At 40.7% G+C, this 18,921-nt stretch overlaps 2 protein-coding genes across 2 annotated transcripts in view; both read right to left on the reverse strand.

Moving 5' to 3' along the window:
* LIMK1 (LIM domain kinase 1) overlaps positions 1-10,744 on the reverse strand; it is a 34,673-nt gene extending 23,929 nt beyond the window's left edge. Inside the window, 6 exon segments of the mRNA XM_074091884.1 lie at positions 4,604-4,690; positions 5,465-5,551; positions 6,403-6,530; positions 7,732-7,846; positions 9,730-9,820; positions 10,647-10,744. Of these exon segments, the coding sequence (XP_073947985.1) occupies positions 4,604-4,690; positions 5,465-5,551; positions 6,403-6,530; positions 7,732-7,846; positions 9,730-9,820; positions 10,647-10,668 (530 nt within the window). The 5' untranslated portion in view covers positions 10,669-10,744.
* A 1,841-nt stretch (positions 10,745-12,585) lies between these two features.
* The window catches only part of LOC141430959 (uncharacterized), a 38,995-nt gene continuing 32,659 nt past the window's right edge, over positions 12,586-18,921 (reverse strand). Inside the window, exons 11-15 of the mRNA XM_074091866.1 lie at positions 17,646-17,815; positions 16,536-16,637; positions 15,448-15,587; positions 14,079-14,193; positions 12,586-12,990 (exon numbers count right to left, since the gene is read on the reverse strand). Coding sequence (XP_073947967.1) covers positions 12,635-12,990; positions 14,079-14,193; positions 15,448-15,587; positions 16,536-16,637; positions 17,646-17,815 — 883 coding nt within the window. The 3' untranslated portion in view covers positions 12,586-12,634. The remainder of the gene's footprint in view (positions 12,991-14,078; positions 14,194-15,447; positions 15,588-16,535; positions 16,638-17,645; positions 17,816-18,921) is intronic.

Raw genomic sequence — 18,921 nt, forward strand, 5'->3', positions numbered from 1 at the left:
TGGTCCAGCGGTGGTGTAGCGGTATAGCACACGGCACGGAATGCCGAGGACCTGGGTTCGATTCCCAGCGCTGGTCTTATTTTTCTGGTTTTTCTGTGCAACTATATTTCAGTTTGTATTTTCGATATAGGTTTTACGGGATGACCGTAAAAGTAACAAAAAATTTGGAGTTGAAATAAAAAATACAAAAAGATTCCAAAAAACTAATCAGGAGTGGAGTTCCGCGACGTCACTCCTTGGTGAAAAGTATACGTATGTGTGACGTCACACGAAACTTTAACCAGCTAATATGTCCATAACTTATCGTTTAATGTCCATAACTTATCGTTTAGTCAAAAAAAAATAGCTATATGTCCATAATTTATCGTTTAGTCGAAAAAACAAATCTAACTGACAGACTAATATATATTTTTAGAAATCGAGTCTATTTAAAAACTAGATATCATACATATACCTACCCTACATACATAATTGCCTACTACCTACTGCTAATGCACCACCTGCTGTAATCTAGTTCTTACTTCTCTCTCTGTAAAAAAGGTTGTCTGGAAGAGATCGCTCTTAAGCGATAAGGTCGCCTATGGTTTACTTGTATTTTTCTTTCTGTGTACCTGTTTTCTGTATCGCTTATACTATTTATGGTGTACAATAGAGTCATTGTACCCGTATTGTATTGTATTGTATATTTGTTAATATCAGCTAGTGTTTTCAGTAATCCGATTATAGCTTTTAAACTTACTCATTCGCTTACTTGTTAACTTGTTATCATGTTATGATGTCTATTTCCAGGGACACAATAACAGTAATGAGAAATAATGTTATAAAACGTTTAAAAGGGAAATAAATGAGGAATAATTTCTAAATAATTTCGATTAAAATAATACATTTATTTAAGTAGGTACCACATTCAATGAACTGCACCAATCTTGGTTCCCCGCTAAAACCTTGCACCAGTCACGTAATACAAAAATCCATATAATATAATTATCGAACCTGCTTACAAAATTTCACTAGAATCTGTTGAGGAAAGACGAAAGCATTTTTGTCAAATCTGAAACGGAGAGGTACGCTTCGCGCTCGCTCGGTCACTGATTTAGTCAATCAGTTGTCGCTTCTGGGAATACAATAAGTTTTTGGTAAAAAAAAACATTTTTAATACAAGCTTTTTTTAACTGAATGTACTTTTTGTTGACTGTACTTGTATTGTCACCGAAACTACATTTGCATACCAAATTTCACGTCGATGCCATTAACCTTTGAAGAGTTCCGTCTTGTGGAGACGATCCTGGCCGGACTACCAGGATTTCACTAACAGATTATTGTATTGTCACGCAACTTGCATAAGTATACCAAATTTCAAGTCAATCCAACTACTGGAAGTTGGTCGAATTTAACTTGCAAGATTTGATTACAGACAGACAGACAACGGGACAGGTGAAACTAAATAAAAGCTTGTAATAAATGTTCTTTGGTCGCTAGATCTGTTAAAGACTGACAAACTATACCGTCAAGGCAAGATATACGTAGCGATAGGTTCCTTTATACTGTAGATATAATAAAAACAAATAGGTCGACATTAAAAATGTTTAAAACATTGTAAGAACAGTCGGTTGACAGCTTTATTTCAATGAGCTTAGAATTAAATTAGAACCACGAATGAACATGGTTATGGTTAGTTTTTTCCTTTAGAGTGGTTGATGCACTGCGTCTGCAAGTGGCATGTTGTGTGATTCATATCAAAGTTTCATTTATAAATAAAACAAATTATCGTCGTGAACTGGTCAATGACTGTCTGTTCTTCCTACGCTTCTACTCATCAATATCTAAAGATAAGCTGTATTTTGAAAATCAAAGCTTATTAACGTGTGTTATCGAAACATATTCTTATCCTCTCGTATGTCCAGACACAGATAACCAAACCAACCAAAATAAAACAACGACAAACAAACAAAAGTATGTGCCAAACTTAAGGTAGATATTCTTTTCTTTTTTTAGTTAATCTGTAGAATTTGTATTCTTTGAAAGAAATGAGACTAGAATGCGGTTTTTTTTTTACTTCTTACATACAAGAGTTTAAGCTATATTCCACCATATTATATATTACAGAGTTAAATTCAAGTTTTGATAGAGAATGAATTACTAGCATGTGACGTAACACTCAAGTAGCGCCATACCGAGAAAAGCGTTTTAGAAAGGCAGTGTTAGATTTTACAAAAAATCACTATAAATTCTTCTTTTTTTTCTTCGCCAAACATTGTTTGGATATCCATATTTTCATAACAATACTAAGGCATGGCAAATACAGGAGTTGTCAAATAGCGTTTCACCTAATCCTGAATTTGTCACATCCTATTCATTATTATTAAAATAGATATACGCCACTGTTTAGCAAAGAAAAAAAACCGGCCAAGTGCGAATCGGACTCGCGCACGAAGGGTTCCGTACCATTGTCCATACAACATTAGATATTAGCAAAAAAACGGCAAAAAATCAAGTTTGTTGTATGGGAGTCCCGCTTAAATAGTTATTTTATTTTAACTTAATTATTTATTATTAAAGTGATTATGTACAACTAAAGATTCTGTGATGTGAATATTTCAAGCGTATACCTGTAGGCGTTATTAATATCAAGCAAAAAAACAGCAAAACAATCACGTTTGTTGTATAGGAGCCCCCGGTAAATATTTTTTTTTTCTGCTTTTAGTATTTGTTGTTATAGTGGCGACAGTAATACACAATCTGTGAATATTTCAAGTCGAAAATACAAACTGAGACATGGATGCACAGAAAAACCAGAAAAAGAGACCAGATCCTCAGCAATCCGTGCTGCGTGCTATAACCCCTACACCACCGCTGGACAGGAATCTAGACACGAATTTTTCCTATGCATACATATCTCAGGTTGCTTATTTCTACTACGCTACTTATGCAGCAACACTAGCGACATCTATGTTCCGCTCTCATCGAGAGACGTCACACTCTTTCGGAACCAACCGCTCACCCAGACAAGAGATGTCGCTACTGGGCCAATCAACTATTTTACCGACACTTTGGGCGTCTCCTGCGTTACCAAAATTATCTCTGGCGTTACCAAAAAATCGTACTTCCAACAAGATATTTCACGGTTTAATAGGTTGAACTTACGTAGGATGGCATGTATTCATGTACACCATCTATTAAATTACAGAAAAAACATGTTTACTTACAAAAATCTGCAATTGTTTGAAAAATGTCGCGGACAGATTAGTGTCGGTAAAAAAAAATGATTGACCCTACTAAGCAATCAGATTATGATTGTTTTTTTGGACAAAAAGACTCCAAAAAACCAATCATAATATTTCAAGTGTCAAATTATTACGACTCAAGAGATAGAGCCCTTTGATAGATGGACGGACAGACAGACAGATAGTGGAGTCTCAGTAAAAGGGTTCCGTTGGCACCCTTTGGTACGGAACCCTAAAAACCGACTGAACATTGAATTTATAGTTTTTTTTTTATAAATATAGGTACCTATAATATCTATCTCGTTTGCAGCAACTTTATGCAAGTCACACTTAGTCCCAACTTGTCTTTGGCAGGTAAGCTGTGGGGACTCATGCTGCGGGGGAGAGGTGATGCAGATGAAAAACATGAAAATCCGTGCACCTTACTATATTGAAGTCATAGACAGGGACGTTTAGTACTATGGCGCTACAAAATCGCATGCGCTTGTGCTGCTGCCGGAACGGAGCGAGGTACATGGCCGAGGGCGGATCCTGCCTTATAGCTGGGGGGTCTCATGGTCAAATTTTAGTCATTTTTTCGCAAATAAAACATTGGAGCTTATTTATCCTCCCGAGTCCTAATTTTTTTTAACAAACTTAGTGCTTAAGACCTAGACGTGGTTAACCTGATGTGTTATTTTGCATATTATTTCCAAATTCTTAGAATTCTTTATTCAATGAACAATTTGTACTTTATAAAGTAAATTCGGCCGTTACTCTTAGTGTTAATTGGTCCTTTATAAAGTATGCAAGGGCCCAGGAGGGTATTGTAAAATAACATTGTTTACAACAGAATCGACAGAGCCATGGTGGCCTAGTGGTTTGACCTATCGCCTCTCAAACAGAGGGTCGTGGGTTCAAACCCCGGCTCGCACCTCTGAGTTTTTCGAAATTCATGTGCGGTACATTTGAAATTTACCACGAGCTTTGCGGTGAAGGAAAACATCGTGAGGAAACCTGCACAAACCTGTGAAGCAATTCAATGGTGCGTGTGAAGTTCCCAATCCGCACTGGGCCCGCGTGGGAACTATGGCCCAAGCCCTCTTGTTCTGAGAGGAGGCCTGTGCCCAGCAGTGGGACGTATATAGGCTGGGATGATGGATGATGGACAACAGAATTAATCGTTCTCTTTTGAAATCAATAAGCTTAGAAAAATATTTAGTCATGTCGTAGACCCAGCCCAGCGGCAGTCATAACCCTCATGACTCCACCCTTCCCCTCCCCCCGGGATCGGCCATTGAAAGGGGCAGGACTCCCCCCACACTATGGATCCACCCTTGTGTGCACAGGACAGCAAGTGCACAGATATTTCCAACGGTGTTTAGTTATTGTATTAGTACCTATGGCAGGTGAGTTGTATGCAGACGGCGAGTGCGGCGCGGAGCACCGCGCCCGCCATGGCAGCCATCTTGCCCGCGCAGCGCCCTCTACCGGGTTAGTTCACAGTTATGGCTTACGTTAGGTTAGCAGCACCGAGAAAATTAACCATATAAATCCGTTCCACAAGTTTTTAATGCAAATTATGTGTGGTTCGAATACAATCACGCTAAATTGTATGTGAAGGTTCGGTCTAGAAAGAAACACCTACATAACCAGCACTGGAGTCACTTTTATTGTCAATTTAGGTTCCGGAAAATGACTGTGTAGAAAATTAGAGTGGTAGGCACTTGGGTCAATCAACTGTTTTACAGACACTTTGGACGTCTCCTGCGTTACCAAAATTGTCTCTAGCGTTACCAAAAAAACGTACTTGCAACAAGATATTTCGCGGTTTAATAGCTTAAACTTACATAGGATGGCATGTATTCATGTACACCATCTATTAAATTACAGAAAAAACATGTTTACCCACAAAAATCTGCAATTGTTTGAAAAATGTCGCGGACAGATTAGTGTCGGTAAAAAAGTTGATTGGCCCACTTACGACCACAACGCGCGAGCCGAGCGAGCGGCAGCGACCGGCCAAGCGCCAGGACCTATAATGTTGGGCAATAATTTTGCCTCCACTACTGCTGGTTATGTACGGGAACCTAAACATAAAGCTAGCAATTTAGATGCTCTGGTCTTGAACTGAACACCTATATAAAGTATTACGAGACTTTTTACTTGCAGTTAAGAAATGTTTCCATGGATACATTGATCGAGCCGCCTTTGGTGCCACAAGCGCGGTCGACCTTGTTGTGTGTGTGTGAGATACTCACTCGGAGTCCTTAAGAGCAGCGGCAGGCACGCGCAGCACCCTCAGCGCGCGAGCGCGCGGCCGCTCCGTGCACACGTAGCACGGCTCGCTAAACAAAACAGTTCATTATAACAACATGCATACATGGGCGACATAGCCCATTAAATAAATACCTTACAGACTAACATACATATCCTACTTTAATATTATAAATGCGAAAGTTTGTGCGTGTGTGTGTGAGTGTGTATTTGTTACTCTTTCACAACAAGACGGATTTGGATGAAATTTGGTATGAAGGTAGCTGGACTACTGGAATAACACATGGGCCTTTTTATCCCGCTATTCCCCCGCCGAAAAAAAGCCGTGGTGGCCTAGTGGTTTGACCTATCGCCTCTCAAACAGAGGGTCGTGGGTCAAACCCCGGCTCGCTCCTTTGAGTTTTCCAAATTCATGTGCGGAATTACATTTGAAATTTACCACGAGCTTTGCGGTGAAGGAAACATCGTGAGGAAACCTGCACAAACCTGCGAAGCAATTTAATGGTGCGTGTGAAGTTCCCAATCCGCACTGGGCCCGCGTGGGAACTATAGCCCAAGCCCTCTTGTTCTGAGAGGAGGCCTGTGCCCAGCAGTGGGACGTATATAGGCTGGGATGATGATGATGATTCCCCCGTGATCGGTATAAAATCTCGAAATCTCATCCGCTGGGTATAAAGTCATGAAATTTGGAATGCAACGACAATAAAGACCACGATGTAGTTTTTTGGAATTCCCTCAGGAATTTAGCAAAATCCCGTAATTTCAATTCAACTGCTGGTTCTCATGATTTACGCGTATGAAGCCGTATAAACACTAGTAATTAATAAAAACACAATATTTAAAATGAAGTAGGCGGCAAAAGTAGAAAGGACGGAGCCCCCAGCTGCCATCACCGCCCATGATGATGATGATGATGACTCACCAGTAGAGGCGGCGCTCCACCAGCGCGTAGGGCTGCTCGGCGGCGACGCGCGCGCCGCACGCCGCGCACTGGAAGCACTCAGGATGGTAGCGAAGCGCCCCGGCCGCCATCACCGGACCCGTGATCACCTGCAGTTCAAACAACCAACATTGGTACCTTAAGGTTCCCAGTATCAGATGTATGGTTGACAATCAGTACAGCCGGGGTTCGAAAACCAGTGAGACGTATGGCCTCATTGGGTGGCTTAGAGTGTTTTATACTTTCGTGATTTTTCACTCATGACTATTCAGCACACGGGACTTATCACGGAGATATTTATTGCTCGTTTTGTTAACGATAAGTCTCGGGTACTAAAATAATTTTGGACTTAGGCGGCCCCTAGACGATCAATTATATTGCGAAATTAGTTTAGTTTAGTTTATTTATTCATTCAATATAAGATAACATTATTGTACAATCTTATTGTAGGTCTGGCTGGGGGCCGCCGAGTGACCCAAGGGGTAAAAATACAGGTACAGTCAACATCATTAATATCTGCCACAGCGGAGCCTGCAAAAATATCTGACACGTCCTTCCGGCCCTAGAAATAGAGTCGTATCAGATATTTATGCACGCTTGTTGTGTCAGATATTGGTGCTGGTGACTGTACTTCGTCTTCACATTATTCCGAAATATTTCAGTGTTAGGCAGTAGCGGCGTTAGGGTAGGGCGCGTGGGGCGACCGCCCAGGGCGCCGGACTTAAAGCGGCGCCTGAAGCCTCTACCTTTTTTTTTTTTTTTTTTTTTTTTATTTATTGGGGAAAAAAACAGATACAGACACAATTAATAGCAATAGTACATTAAAGTAATGCGATAAGTATAGCCTACATCCTAAAACCATTCCCACTAAGACTTATTGGAAGATGTGGCAATGAATGTAACCTTCTAGAAAATTCCGAAAAGTTGGGGGCGCCGTGGCGATCTCGCCCAGAGCGCTGGAAGTGCTAAAACTGGCACTGGTGTTAGACGAAATCTGTCCTCTCAAGCAGAGAATCGTCGGCAGTCGGTTCAATCCCGACTCACCCTCAAACCTTTTCGAAATTAAGATGCTAAATTACATTTGTTTATCTTGTATAAACCTGGGCAGTCATTCAAGGAGGGCTGTACTGTACCGCCTTCTGGGGAGTCCATTTTAGACGGTTAATATTACAGTCTGTACAGCAGAGCAGGGCTGCTACGAAATTCGAAAATCGAAGTTCGTGTCGTTCGGTCCCTCTGACACTTATACTATGTACGAGAGCGAGAGGGACGGTACGATACGAACTTCGGAGTAGGCCCTCAGTGTCATACCTCAGCGCACTGATGGCAAGCGTAGCCAAACCGCGTCCAGTAGTCTCGCTCACAAAACAGAAGACCGTCGCGCTCCATGTACCACTTGGAAAGCGTGCAGTCGCAGGCCGAGCATCTGACAACAAACGGGCGAGGTTGCGGTTAATTTTCGCCCTGTATCTGCCGTCATACGGAAATAGGACGCAGCTGACATTTTCCGCTCCGAAATTAAGCTACATGCATATTAATCAGTAATAAAAGACGCATCTGAATGTACTCGGACGCAGATCATAATACAGACCCGGTAGAATATAGACCCGGATCCGGATCGTACGACGACAATCATGCACGATCTGACAATTCGTATACAGTTTACAAAGTGGGTGCGTACACGGAAAAAAAGGAATTCTTTGACCAATAAAAATAGGTATTCATAGTCTCAGGAATATTGCTTTAACCCAAGACAATATTCGTCTTCATCCAATACAATATGGCGTCCGGCTATATACGAAATATTATTGTCTTGACCAAGGGTATATTCTCTTAATCTGAGACATCCTTTTTTTCCACACATTGACATTTGACATTCTTTTATTCGCATAATTTTTGAAAATCATAATGTAATGCGTTTTTATTTTTGTTACTTACACGTATTTTTACAAGCTTTTATTTAGTTTCACCTGTCTCGTTGTCTGTCTGTCTGTCTAGTCAAATCTTGCAAGTTAAATTTGACCAACTTCCAATAGTCAGATTGACTTGAAATTTGGAATACTTATGTAAATCGCGTGACAATACAATAATCTAGTAGTGACAGATATGTAACTAGCTTTCACGTGGTAAGTATACATGAGATTTGTATTGGTTATATGGGCCAATTTGGCTATCATTCTTTCATAAGGGTATGAATTATCAGATCATGTATTATAGTCATACATTCCAGCTAATAATAACAGGACAAATGTTAATGGCACCTGCGTCATTATTACGAGTAACTATTATAAGTACATACACTTCTAACACATTTTTATTTTTACAATTTATCGCGATGCTTCTATTATACTGCATAGAAAAAAATCTATATAATAGAGTTGTAAATATGATTCTGAGTCAGCCATTCATTATCAAAGAATTCAATACCAAGTATTGCTAATAGGTATATAAAGCAATTAGATATAGGTATATGCCTAGTATATAGAGCAGGAGATGCTATGACCTATGGGCTATGATAATAGAGCACTGATAAGTAGAGAGATGAGATAATCATATTATGTGGATTTCAACATTATTGAAATTTATAATTAAATATTAGACTTCCTAATTAAAAAAAAAAAAAAAATTGTTACAAGTATAATTTCACAGGTAAAAATAGATCACTAAACCTTAATTTTCGCATAGATATCAGTTAAAGCTTATGCAAGGTTACATTATAAAGCAAGGCTGGCCAAACCCAGGCCTGCAATCCTCAAAATAGCTTACCATAGAATTTGAATTTGCCCACCAACACATTGCTTCGCCAGCCTTTCTTCTGTATTTATTTATAATTTATAATCTCTAAAACTAGTGGCCCTGCTCAACCTCGAATAAAAAATAAATTACCCATCTATAAATTCTTTTTTATAAGGCTCCATTACCTCATAGTGAAACAGTAACTGTCAAGCTGACCTAAATTGACAGACAGTCCAATGACTTCTACAGGAAGTAACAGACATGTATCATCTATAACTCTTTGAAACCCAGCCGAGTATAAGAAGAGACAATGGACTTTATGCAGTCTTGGATTTATAAATAGGCCGTATAGGCCACGGCCTAGGGGCGGCAGATTTCAAAAAATATTATTTTAGAAAGTTACATAAGGCGGCGGATATAGTGGCCTACACTCATAAAAATGTAATTCTCATATTCAAATGTAATTTACCAGCACAATCATATTGGCTAGGTTCGAAAGGGCTAAATTCTATTGGCCAGTTTTGTTCTAAGGTGTCATACCTACAAAAATATGAACAACAATTGGAAGTTTACCTAAAGCAGTCAGTGTGCCATTCCTGGTCCAGGGCAGAGATAGAGTCATCTTCCCCAATGTTGTTTAAACACCCGGCACAACTAGGGGATCCTGGAATGTTAAATCAAAATAATAATACAATACAATACAATGCCTAAATATATATATGTACACAACCTTGATGTTAAATCCATAAGGTGTATACATAATTTTGTAATTGGCTGTATCAATCTTGTTAGTTATAACAAAGTAAGAAAACCAGAAAAAGTCCAGATGAATGATGTTACCCTGAAACGCAAATCCTAACCAACTGGAGGTAAAGGCTTGGAACAGTGGCAACCATTCCTTGATCATAATTTATGATCCATTCATAAAAGTAGACCAAGAATGATTTTTCCAAGTTCCAACAGGATATAGAACTAGAGAATTTTAGATTCTTCGATGGGGCAAAGATGTGGGCACAAGCTATTTATTAAATATTAATAATAGGTATCTAAGTAATAAAAAAAAACTTTATTTGTAACGGCACTAATAAATGGTTCAATGAAAGTGCGTTCACTAAAAGGACAAAATTGGATTTAGATTTTAAGGAAAATAACATTTCAAACAAAGGTCTCGAGGATGGTATGCGTCAAGACCATGGGAGCCTTCAATAAATATTTTGAGCGAAACTAACACGGAAGTGTTACGACTTTAGAAACGTATCTGCCTGCATATGCATAATGTTGGGCTTAAATTAAGGCTTCTGGGGTCTGAATCAAGTAATTCAATCACAGTTTAGCGTCCTAAAGGTGAGGCAGGTAGCAAACAAAAGATAATTTACGACTTCAAACGAATTTCGCCCACACAAAAACATCAATGCCTATTCAACTTAAAAACTTAATGAAACTATAACTTTTAAACTGTCTGAAGGAAAAACTTATTCAAAAGAACTTACCTTTAGTACTCGATCCCTCCATTTCATTTCCAAAACACGCATTTATTGTAAAAACTTAAAAATTATGCGAACTTTGCCTGCACCCATGAATACTTTCAATGACGCAAATGTCAAGTTAGGGTTGCCATGTGCATGGAATCCAATAAGATTGCCAATCTTTTTATTTTAAGTTGAATTTTTACTTTTAAGTTAAAAGTTTTAACTAAGACCATGGTCTACATTTTCATAAACACCTGTGATAAGCACAAACAAACACACCTTCAAAAATCCGTAATTACTTTATTTTATTTTTGTACGTCTTTTTTGTATTTTTACTTATATCTTTTTTTGTGTTTTTTTTTTGTATAATTTCACTTTTACAGCGCATTGGTTTTCAATTTTACTGTAACATAATGCTGTAATTTTTAACTGACAAATAAAAATAAATAAAGTAAAAAGCCTGAGGGGCTACCACGAAATTTGAAGTTTGTATCGTATCCTCCCTCTCACTCTCGTTTTAAATAATATAAGCGCCAGCGGGATGGCAAGACACGAAGTTCGAATTTTGCACTTCGTAGAGGGCCAGCAGGGCTATACTACGAAACTCGAAGTTCGTGTCGTGCGGTCCCTCTCGCTCTCGTATTAAATAGTATAAGTGTCAGAGGGACTGCACGACACAAACTTCGAGTTTCGTAGTAGATGGGTGACCATGAACAGCGGTGATGGCTGATGGCTTTGCGGGATGACCCGCCAGTTTTTTTTCTTTACCCTACTAATATCATAAATGCAAAAGTAATTCTGCCTGCCTGTCTGTTATGTGTCACACTTAGGTAAACTGTAGAACTGATTCAGATGAAATTTGACATGAAGATAGTTTGAAACCCTAAGATGAACATAGAAAAGTTTTTATCGCGGAAGATTGGATAAGTAGTTCCCGAGGGATAGTGATAAACAAATTGTTTGCATATCGAAAATACAAACTGGGACATGGATGCACAGAAAAACCAGAAAAAGAGACCAGCGCTGGGAATCGAACCAAGGTCCTCAGCAATCCGTGCTGCGTGCTATAACCCCTACACCACCGCTGGACAGGAATCTAGACACGATTTTTCCTATGCATACATATCTCAGGTTGCTTATTTCTACTACGCTACTTATGCAGCATTTCGATATGGTTACTTTTATGGTTTTGGCTTTTATGGTGGTTGGTTTTATGGTTTTATGGTTATTTTTGATTTTCGATATGGTTTCACGGGATACCCGTAAAAGTAACAAATTTGGAGTTGAAATAAAAAATACAAAAATACTCCAAAAAACCAATCATAAATTGTTTGCAGACAGGGACGCGGGCAACAGTAGTATCTAATTTAAGGACTTTTTATTTCTTAAAAAAAACGTTGTCTTTCGTTACTTACTTGTTTAGGTACTTACTCAAAACGATTCACACAATCAGCGTCAGCTCTAGCCCTTAATCAAATTAGAGCGAGATAGTCTACACCGCTTCCGCGCCTTTCAAAAAGCTCCACCATAATTTTATTTTGCACTGGAAACTAGAAAGTGGCGCCCCTTGCCATCTGGCGCCTAGAGCGACTGCTCGTCTCGCTCTACCCAGCGCTGGCGCTGCATACAATAGGTATTGTAGGAATTAGGCTGTATACCGCTGGCAGGTGGTAAAAGTGACCACTTGGCAGGTTAGATTAACCTATGAAGGGATAGAATATAACTTTAAAACAGATTGACAGCGGTATACATGCCGGAGGGCAGATTGCTCCCGATAGCCTAAGCGGCTGGTGCCATTCTATGTAAATGTATTTATAAGTTCCACAATAAATCTAAATAATTGAAAAACAACGTTATTATTTAATAGTTTAAAGTCACGCGCGTTGATCATCAGTACCTAAGCTCTCACCAAGTTACAGTCCCCACAGTATCTATCATGTCACAAAAATAAAACGAAAAATAATTTAAACGCTCAAGATATTTTATTTACTTTTCAAGGTTTCACAAGTTTAGTGCTTCCTCTTGTACTTGTTCAACTTGACCTTAACACTCACTTTGACTTCTAACTTTTTCAACAACTCCGACAGTTCGCAATCTTCAGATTCAGAGCTGTCTTTTTCATCTGACGAGTCTTCTTCGGGGGCCTCAGTTGTGTCCTCTCCAGACTCATTAGAATCAGGGGCCTCAGTAGTTGTAGGGGCCTCAGTAGTTGTAGGAGTTTCGGTGGTAGTTGGGGCCTCAGTAGTCATAGGGTCCTCAGTGGTGGTGGGTGCTTCGGTTGTCTCTTCTTCTTCATCAAGGTTTTCGAAGTCGAGACCTGTGATCTGGGTCAACCAGCTGTGGAAGGGACCAGTTCGGATGAACCCTGAAACAATACATAACATGGTTAGGAGTAATTAAAAAACCGGCCAAGCCAAATCTTATCTATTAAGTTTTGATCTCCTTTACCTACTTACTTACCGACGCCTCACTGACGGACAGACAGACACAGCGAAAGTAAGGGTTCCATTTTTGTCATTCGAACTACATGGGACCTTAAACACATATGATGCGATTGAAATACCTTCTGTGAATGTGTACGGTCATGATTTTTAATTTGTAATCCATTTTGTAAAGAAATCTTTTGAATTATCAAACAAGATGGCAGATATTCGATCTTGAGTGGGTTCCCAAATTACAGACCTTGAATGTACAGCCACCTGCATTAATATCTCCCACAGCGGAGCGAGCAAAAATATCTGACGCGTCCTACCGACACTAGATATATTAGTCATATCAGATATTATGCACCCTTTGTTGTGTTAGATATTGGTGCAGGTGATTGTACCATCAGCCAAATATGTGGTCTACCACCCTTATGTTGATAATCGTTTGCATGTCATAAAACAATAATTCCAATAAACGTGTCTGTCAACTTGAAAGATCGACGTTAGCGACATATGGTACCATCAGCCAAAGAAGTAGTCTATCAATTTTCTAACAAGTTCCTATCAAATGAATATGTCGCTAAAGGCGAACTCTCAAGTTGACAGACACGTCTATTGGCATTCTTGTTTAATGACATTCAAACGATTATCAACTTTAGGGTAGACCACATATTTGGCTGATGGTACCTCCGTCCGCTTGACATTGCCTCTTAGCTCTAGATAGGTACGGTCAAGGAGTTTAAGTCAGTGGCCACCATGGAACCATTTCACAGTAAACGTCATAGTGACATCGCATTAATTAACAAGAAAAGTCGTCTTTTCCTTTGAAAAGGTTCCATGGTGGCATGTGAATTAAATTCCTTGACTGTACCCTCCTATATAAGTAGGGAAGTTAAGAGTTATAGCTCGTAGGCTGTTTTCTACAACTCGTCGACTATACGCGCCTATTTTACGTGATCCGTTACATACGCTATTGATACCAGCTCCTGGACTAAAGGAAGCCAGGCCAACTCCATGTTGTACATACCAGCAGGCAGTCCCGAGTGGCAGCCCCAGTCCCCGCCAGCCACGAACGAGGTCACCCCGATGAGGATCGGCACCCCTTCAGCGTCCACGTGCACCAACGGGCCGCCGCTATCACCCTAAGATGGAGTCATGATAATGTAGGTAGAACATCAGCACATCCTGATTCGCGAAGAACTGTATATTTGTATCACTGTGTTCTGGCAATAAATGACTTTGACTTTGACTTTTGACTTTGAATAATGTCCTTGACTGATGGCTTCTTAAGAGAGGCATAGGCTGTATTTCCGCTAGAAATGTGCGAGGATGTGTTGCCAGGAATGTGTTTTCATAAACCATTTTTAGGGTTCGGTACCCAAAGGGCGCAACGGAACCCTATTACTGAGGCTCCGCTGTCTGTCTGTCTGTCCGTCTGTCACAGGGCTCTATCTCTTGAGTCGTAATAGTTAGACACTTGAAATTTTCACAGATTATGTATTGCTGTGGCCGCTATAACAACAAACACTAAAAACAAACGTGATTGTTTTGCCTTTTTAGGTTCCGGAGCCAAAATGGCAAAAACGGAACCCTTATAGTTTCGCCATGTGTGTCTGTCTGTCCGTCCGCGGCTTTGCTCAGGGACTATCAATGCTAGAAAGCTGTAATTTTGCATGGATATTTTTTTTAGGGTACCTCCCATAGACGTAAAGTGTAGGTGATTTTATTTTTCTCATCTAACCCTATAGTGTGGGGTATCATTGGATAGGTCTTTCAAACCCATTAGGGGTTTGCTAAGACGATTTTTCGATTCAGTGATCTGTTTGCGAAATATTCAACTTTAAAGTGCAAATTTTCATTAAAATCGAGCGCCCCGCCCCCCCTCTATCTAAACTGGTGGATGGAAAAATTTGAAAATATTCAGGATGGTAGTAAGTATATCAAACTTTCAAGGAAAACTATAACGGTCAAGTTTGCTTGAGAATTATTAGTAGTTTATGAGTAAATAGCAGCCTAAGGTATAAAATATACCTAAACTTGGAAGATTCCGTTTAAAATACGAAATCCTTAGAAAAATATTACTTAATTTTTTCGTAATGGCTACGGAACCCTATTTTGGGCGTGTCCGACACGCTCTTGGCCGGTTTTCTATTTTAATCCGACAAAATCTTAAAATTTTAAATGCGATAGTTTGTAGGTAAGTCTGTTTGTTTGTTATTTCATCAATTGTAAACCATGGAACCGATTTAGATGAAATTCGGTAAACGATAGTTTGCGTCCCGGGGAAGGACATAGGATATTTTTTATCCCGGAAAATTGCATAGTTGTCGAGGGATAGCAATAAAAGAATTTTACACGGACGGAGTCGGGGGTAACTAGTTCTTATTTGTCTTAACCTGGCAGGTGGACTGGCTGGTGACGTTGTAGAACTGCGCGCAGATGGCGTTGTCCGTGATGATGGAGCCGAAGGTCCGGAAGCAGGTGGGGTTGGCCACGCCGCGCAGGTACACCCAGTTCAGGGTCTCCGGAGTCGCGCCTGGAACGTTACAGCGTTTTTAGGGTTCCGTAGTCAACTAGGAACCCTTATAGTTTCGCCATGTCTGTCCGTCTGTCTGTCTGTTCGTCCGCGGCTAAGCTCAGAGACCGTTAGTACTAGAAAGCTGTAATTTGGCATGAATATACATATCAGTCACGCCGACAAAGTGGTAAAAAAAAAAACATTTTTGGGGTACCTCCCATAGACGTAAAGTGGGGGTGATTTTTTTTCTCGACTAACTATATAGTGCATGTGGGGTATCGTTGGATAGATCTTTTAAGACCATTGGGAGCCACAGACCTTCGGCCATAGACCCCACGCGGGTCCAGTGCAACCCCCTATGATAACGGGGTGACAGGTGTGTGTTTCCTCGCCTTAAAGGTCATGATAAATTTCAAACCCCGACCCCTTTCCCCCCAAAAGGGGGCTATGGTAATTCGTGACTCATTCCAGTCTATATACGTCCCACTGGTTGGCACATGGCAGGCCTTCTCTCAGAAGGTTTCCTCACGATGTGTTCCTTCACCGTAAAGATCGTGGTTTTCAAATACGAATTTCGAAAAACTCAGAGGTGCGAGCTGGGGTTTAAACCCACGATCCTCTGCTTAAGAGGTGATAGGTCAAGTCAAACCACTAGGCCACCACGACTTATTTTAATTTGTGATTAAGAGAACAAAATAATACTTACTTAAGGGGCTGTTTCACCATCCATTGATTAGTGTTAACTGGCGGTTAGGTGTGATGCCGTCTCTATTTGTTTTGTTCGAATAGACGGAGACGGCATCACATTTAACCGTCGGTTAACGCTAATCAATGGATGATGAAACAGTCCCTAAGTGTGACAACCTGACGGGGTTTACCGGTGACCCCCTTAAAACCTCCAAGTCTCTTTATTTACGCCCAAACTAAGTACCTATACTCAAACTAAGAATGCCAAAGATGCCTCACCCAAAGTCCAAGTGCGTCCAAACCCGCTGGCAATGACGGTCTGGCCGTCGTAGTTCCTGAACGAGTCGGCCGACGACTGGAGACGAATGGGTTGCACCAAATCTATATAATAATAATAATAATAATTTATTTCAAAAAACATCGTTACAATAGAACTCCACTCCGTAAATTATTTAAATATTTAGGTATTCAAACCTGTGGCTTAGGATAAGCAGCATTAGGTCTAGATTTGGATGTTAGTTACAAATCAGATTACAGAACAATGATTAAGTATTATAACTAATAGTGTTTGTGTGTGTGCGTGCGTGATTTCATGTATATAGACAACGTATTCACCGTGTTTTATCGCTCTCGTAAGGCCATGGACTGGAGTCCACGCACGGCCAGATTTAGGGGAGGGCAACCGGGGCTACGGCCCCGGGGCCTCCACAAAAGGGGGCCCCCACAATAGAAACTTCGGTTTTTTTTTTCAAATCCCGACGAGTAAACACGTAAACAACTTTTTTTGATATTTTTTGCTGTTTTACCTTTACATTTAACTATACGTATAGTAATTTATACAAACTTAATTATACTGTTCATTTTATTTGGAAAATAGTTTGTTTAAATCTGGCCCTGAGTCCACGGTTCAGTTAGAGGGCCAAATATACCTATGTATTCGTATACAATCGACCTCAAAGTTAGTGGCATAAAGTATATTTTTTACATTTTGGTCAAGTACTTACATATATTTATGACCTCGACTCTGTCTGTGTACCGAAGATTTGGTTTAGGCACCTATGAGTATTTATCAAATATCTAAGTCAACATAATGGTAGCATGGCTATATTTACTTGGACGTATATAATATGTACGATATAATTATGTATGTATTCGTAGATGTATTTCTGTTACGTTTAAATTTTCTGATCTACTTTTGGTGCACCTTCCTTCTTTCTGTAAAAAAGATTGCCTGGAAGAGATCGCTCTTAAGCGATAAGGCCGCCTATTGCTCACCTTGTAATTTTTTCTCTGTGTATCCGTTTTCTGTATCGCTTACTATGTCTGGTGTACAATAAAGAGTCTTTGTATTGTATTGTATTGTAAGTATAGGTAACCAATCAGACTCACGGTTGAAGGTGATAGGCTGTCGTAGCTCGACGATGGCGATGTCGTTCGGCTGCACGAGGCCGGGCAGGTTGTCGTTGTAGGTGGGGTGGTTGAACCACACCGTCGACTCCGAGATGTAGTCCGGCCGCGTCAGGTGCGTCACGCCGGCGCGGATCACCAGCGTCACGCGGCTGCATTAGTACATTACTGTAGAGGCCGGGAAGTAGGGGGTTGCCGGCCAAGCAGATATAGAGCGTAGCGAGGCCGGATAGGGATGCGAGGCCGGCCACCCCAGGTTCCGGCCGAGGCCTGTATAGTGCTTTTCTCAAACATTACATGAAATAAAATAAAAAAAAAAACAAGAAATGAAGCTGGCGGGACGCTAGTCTGGTCGCCCTGTTGTGTACGCGCGTGTCGCGCTGGCTGCTGGCGGTGCTGCTGTGCGTGCTGCGGTGTTGCTGGGCGTGGGCCGCGTGCGTGTTCAAACAAAAGACGGTCGCATTGCCGACCAGCGGCCTGCAAAGTTGTATGAAATCTCTTTGCAGGCCGGTAGAGTGACCGCGCGCAGGCAGCTAAGCCGCAGCGCCTGCAGCGCGATACTTCTCAGCCTATTATTTGTAACACAACGTCAATATTTCATGACATGTTTGAGAAAAATAATAAATTGTCGTTCATTTGGAGTTGTAAAGCCGCGAACTGGACGCCCAGCGGGCAGCGCGGGACCGCTCCACTTCAAAGTGTCTTTTCTATTCATTGCGTCTGGTGCTAGGTAACCACTGTGCGGCGAGCGTCTCGGACGCGCAATGAACAGGCAACGTCTCGCCGCGCCGCCGCCCGCCCCACTGCCCGCTGTCACAAACAGATAGGTAGGTACAGAATCAATCTACATACAAAGTGCGCTCAAGCAACGCACACATAGACACTGCTCACGGACACGATATCTCGGACCGGTTGGGACCAGTGCGAGCGCGAGTGCCATCCGCTTGAGACACGCGTCTGTAAACTTTTTTGTGCAATAATGGCGCAACAAAAAAAAGTTATTATAACTGTTCAGTGGACGGTTGTTTAAATTCAACATTAAAGCATTAAAATTAAAATACTTTATTTATAATTCATTTATATTTCCATTCTTCTCATTTCATTCTCAACAATAAATCAAACAACTAGATACGTTAGTTGACAACCCTAGAGCGACCGCCGAGCGTAGGTATGAAAAGTGAAGTAAGTACATAGATGTGATTGACTTCTGTCTGACCCTATCTGTTTTGTGCCGCTGGTATCCAGTAATCCAGCCACT

This window comes from Choristoneura fumiferana, chromosome 9, assembly GCF_025370935.1.
Source record: "Choristoneura fumiferana chromosome 9, NRCan_CFum_1, whole genome shotgun sequence".
In the NCBI taxonomy this organism is placed as follows: Eukaryota; Metazoa; Arthropoda; class Insecta; order Lepidoptera; family Tortricidae; genus Choristoneura; species Choristoneura fumiferana.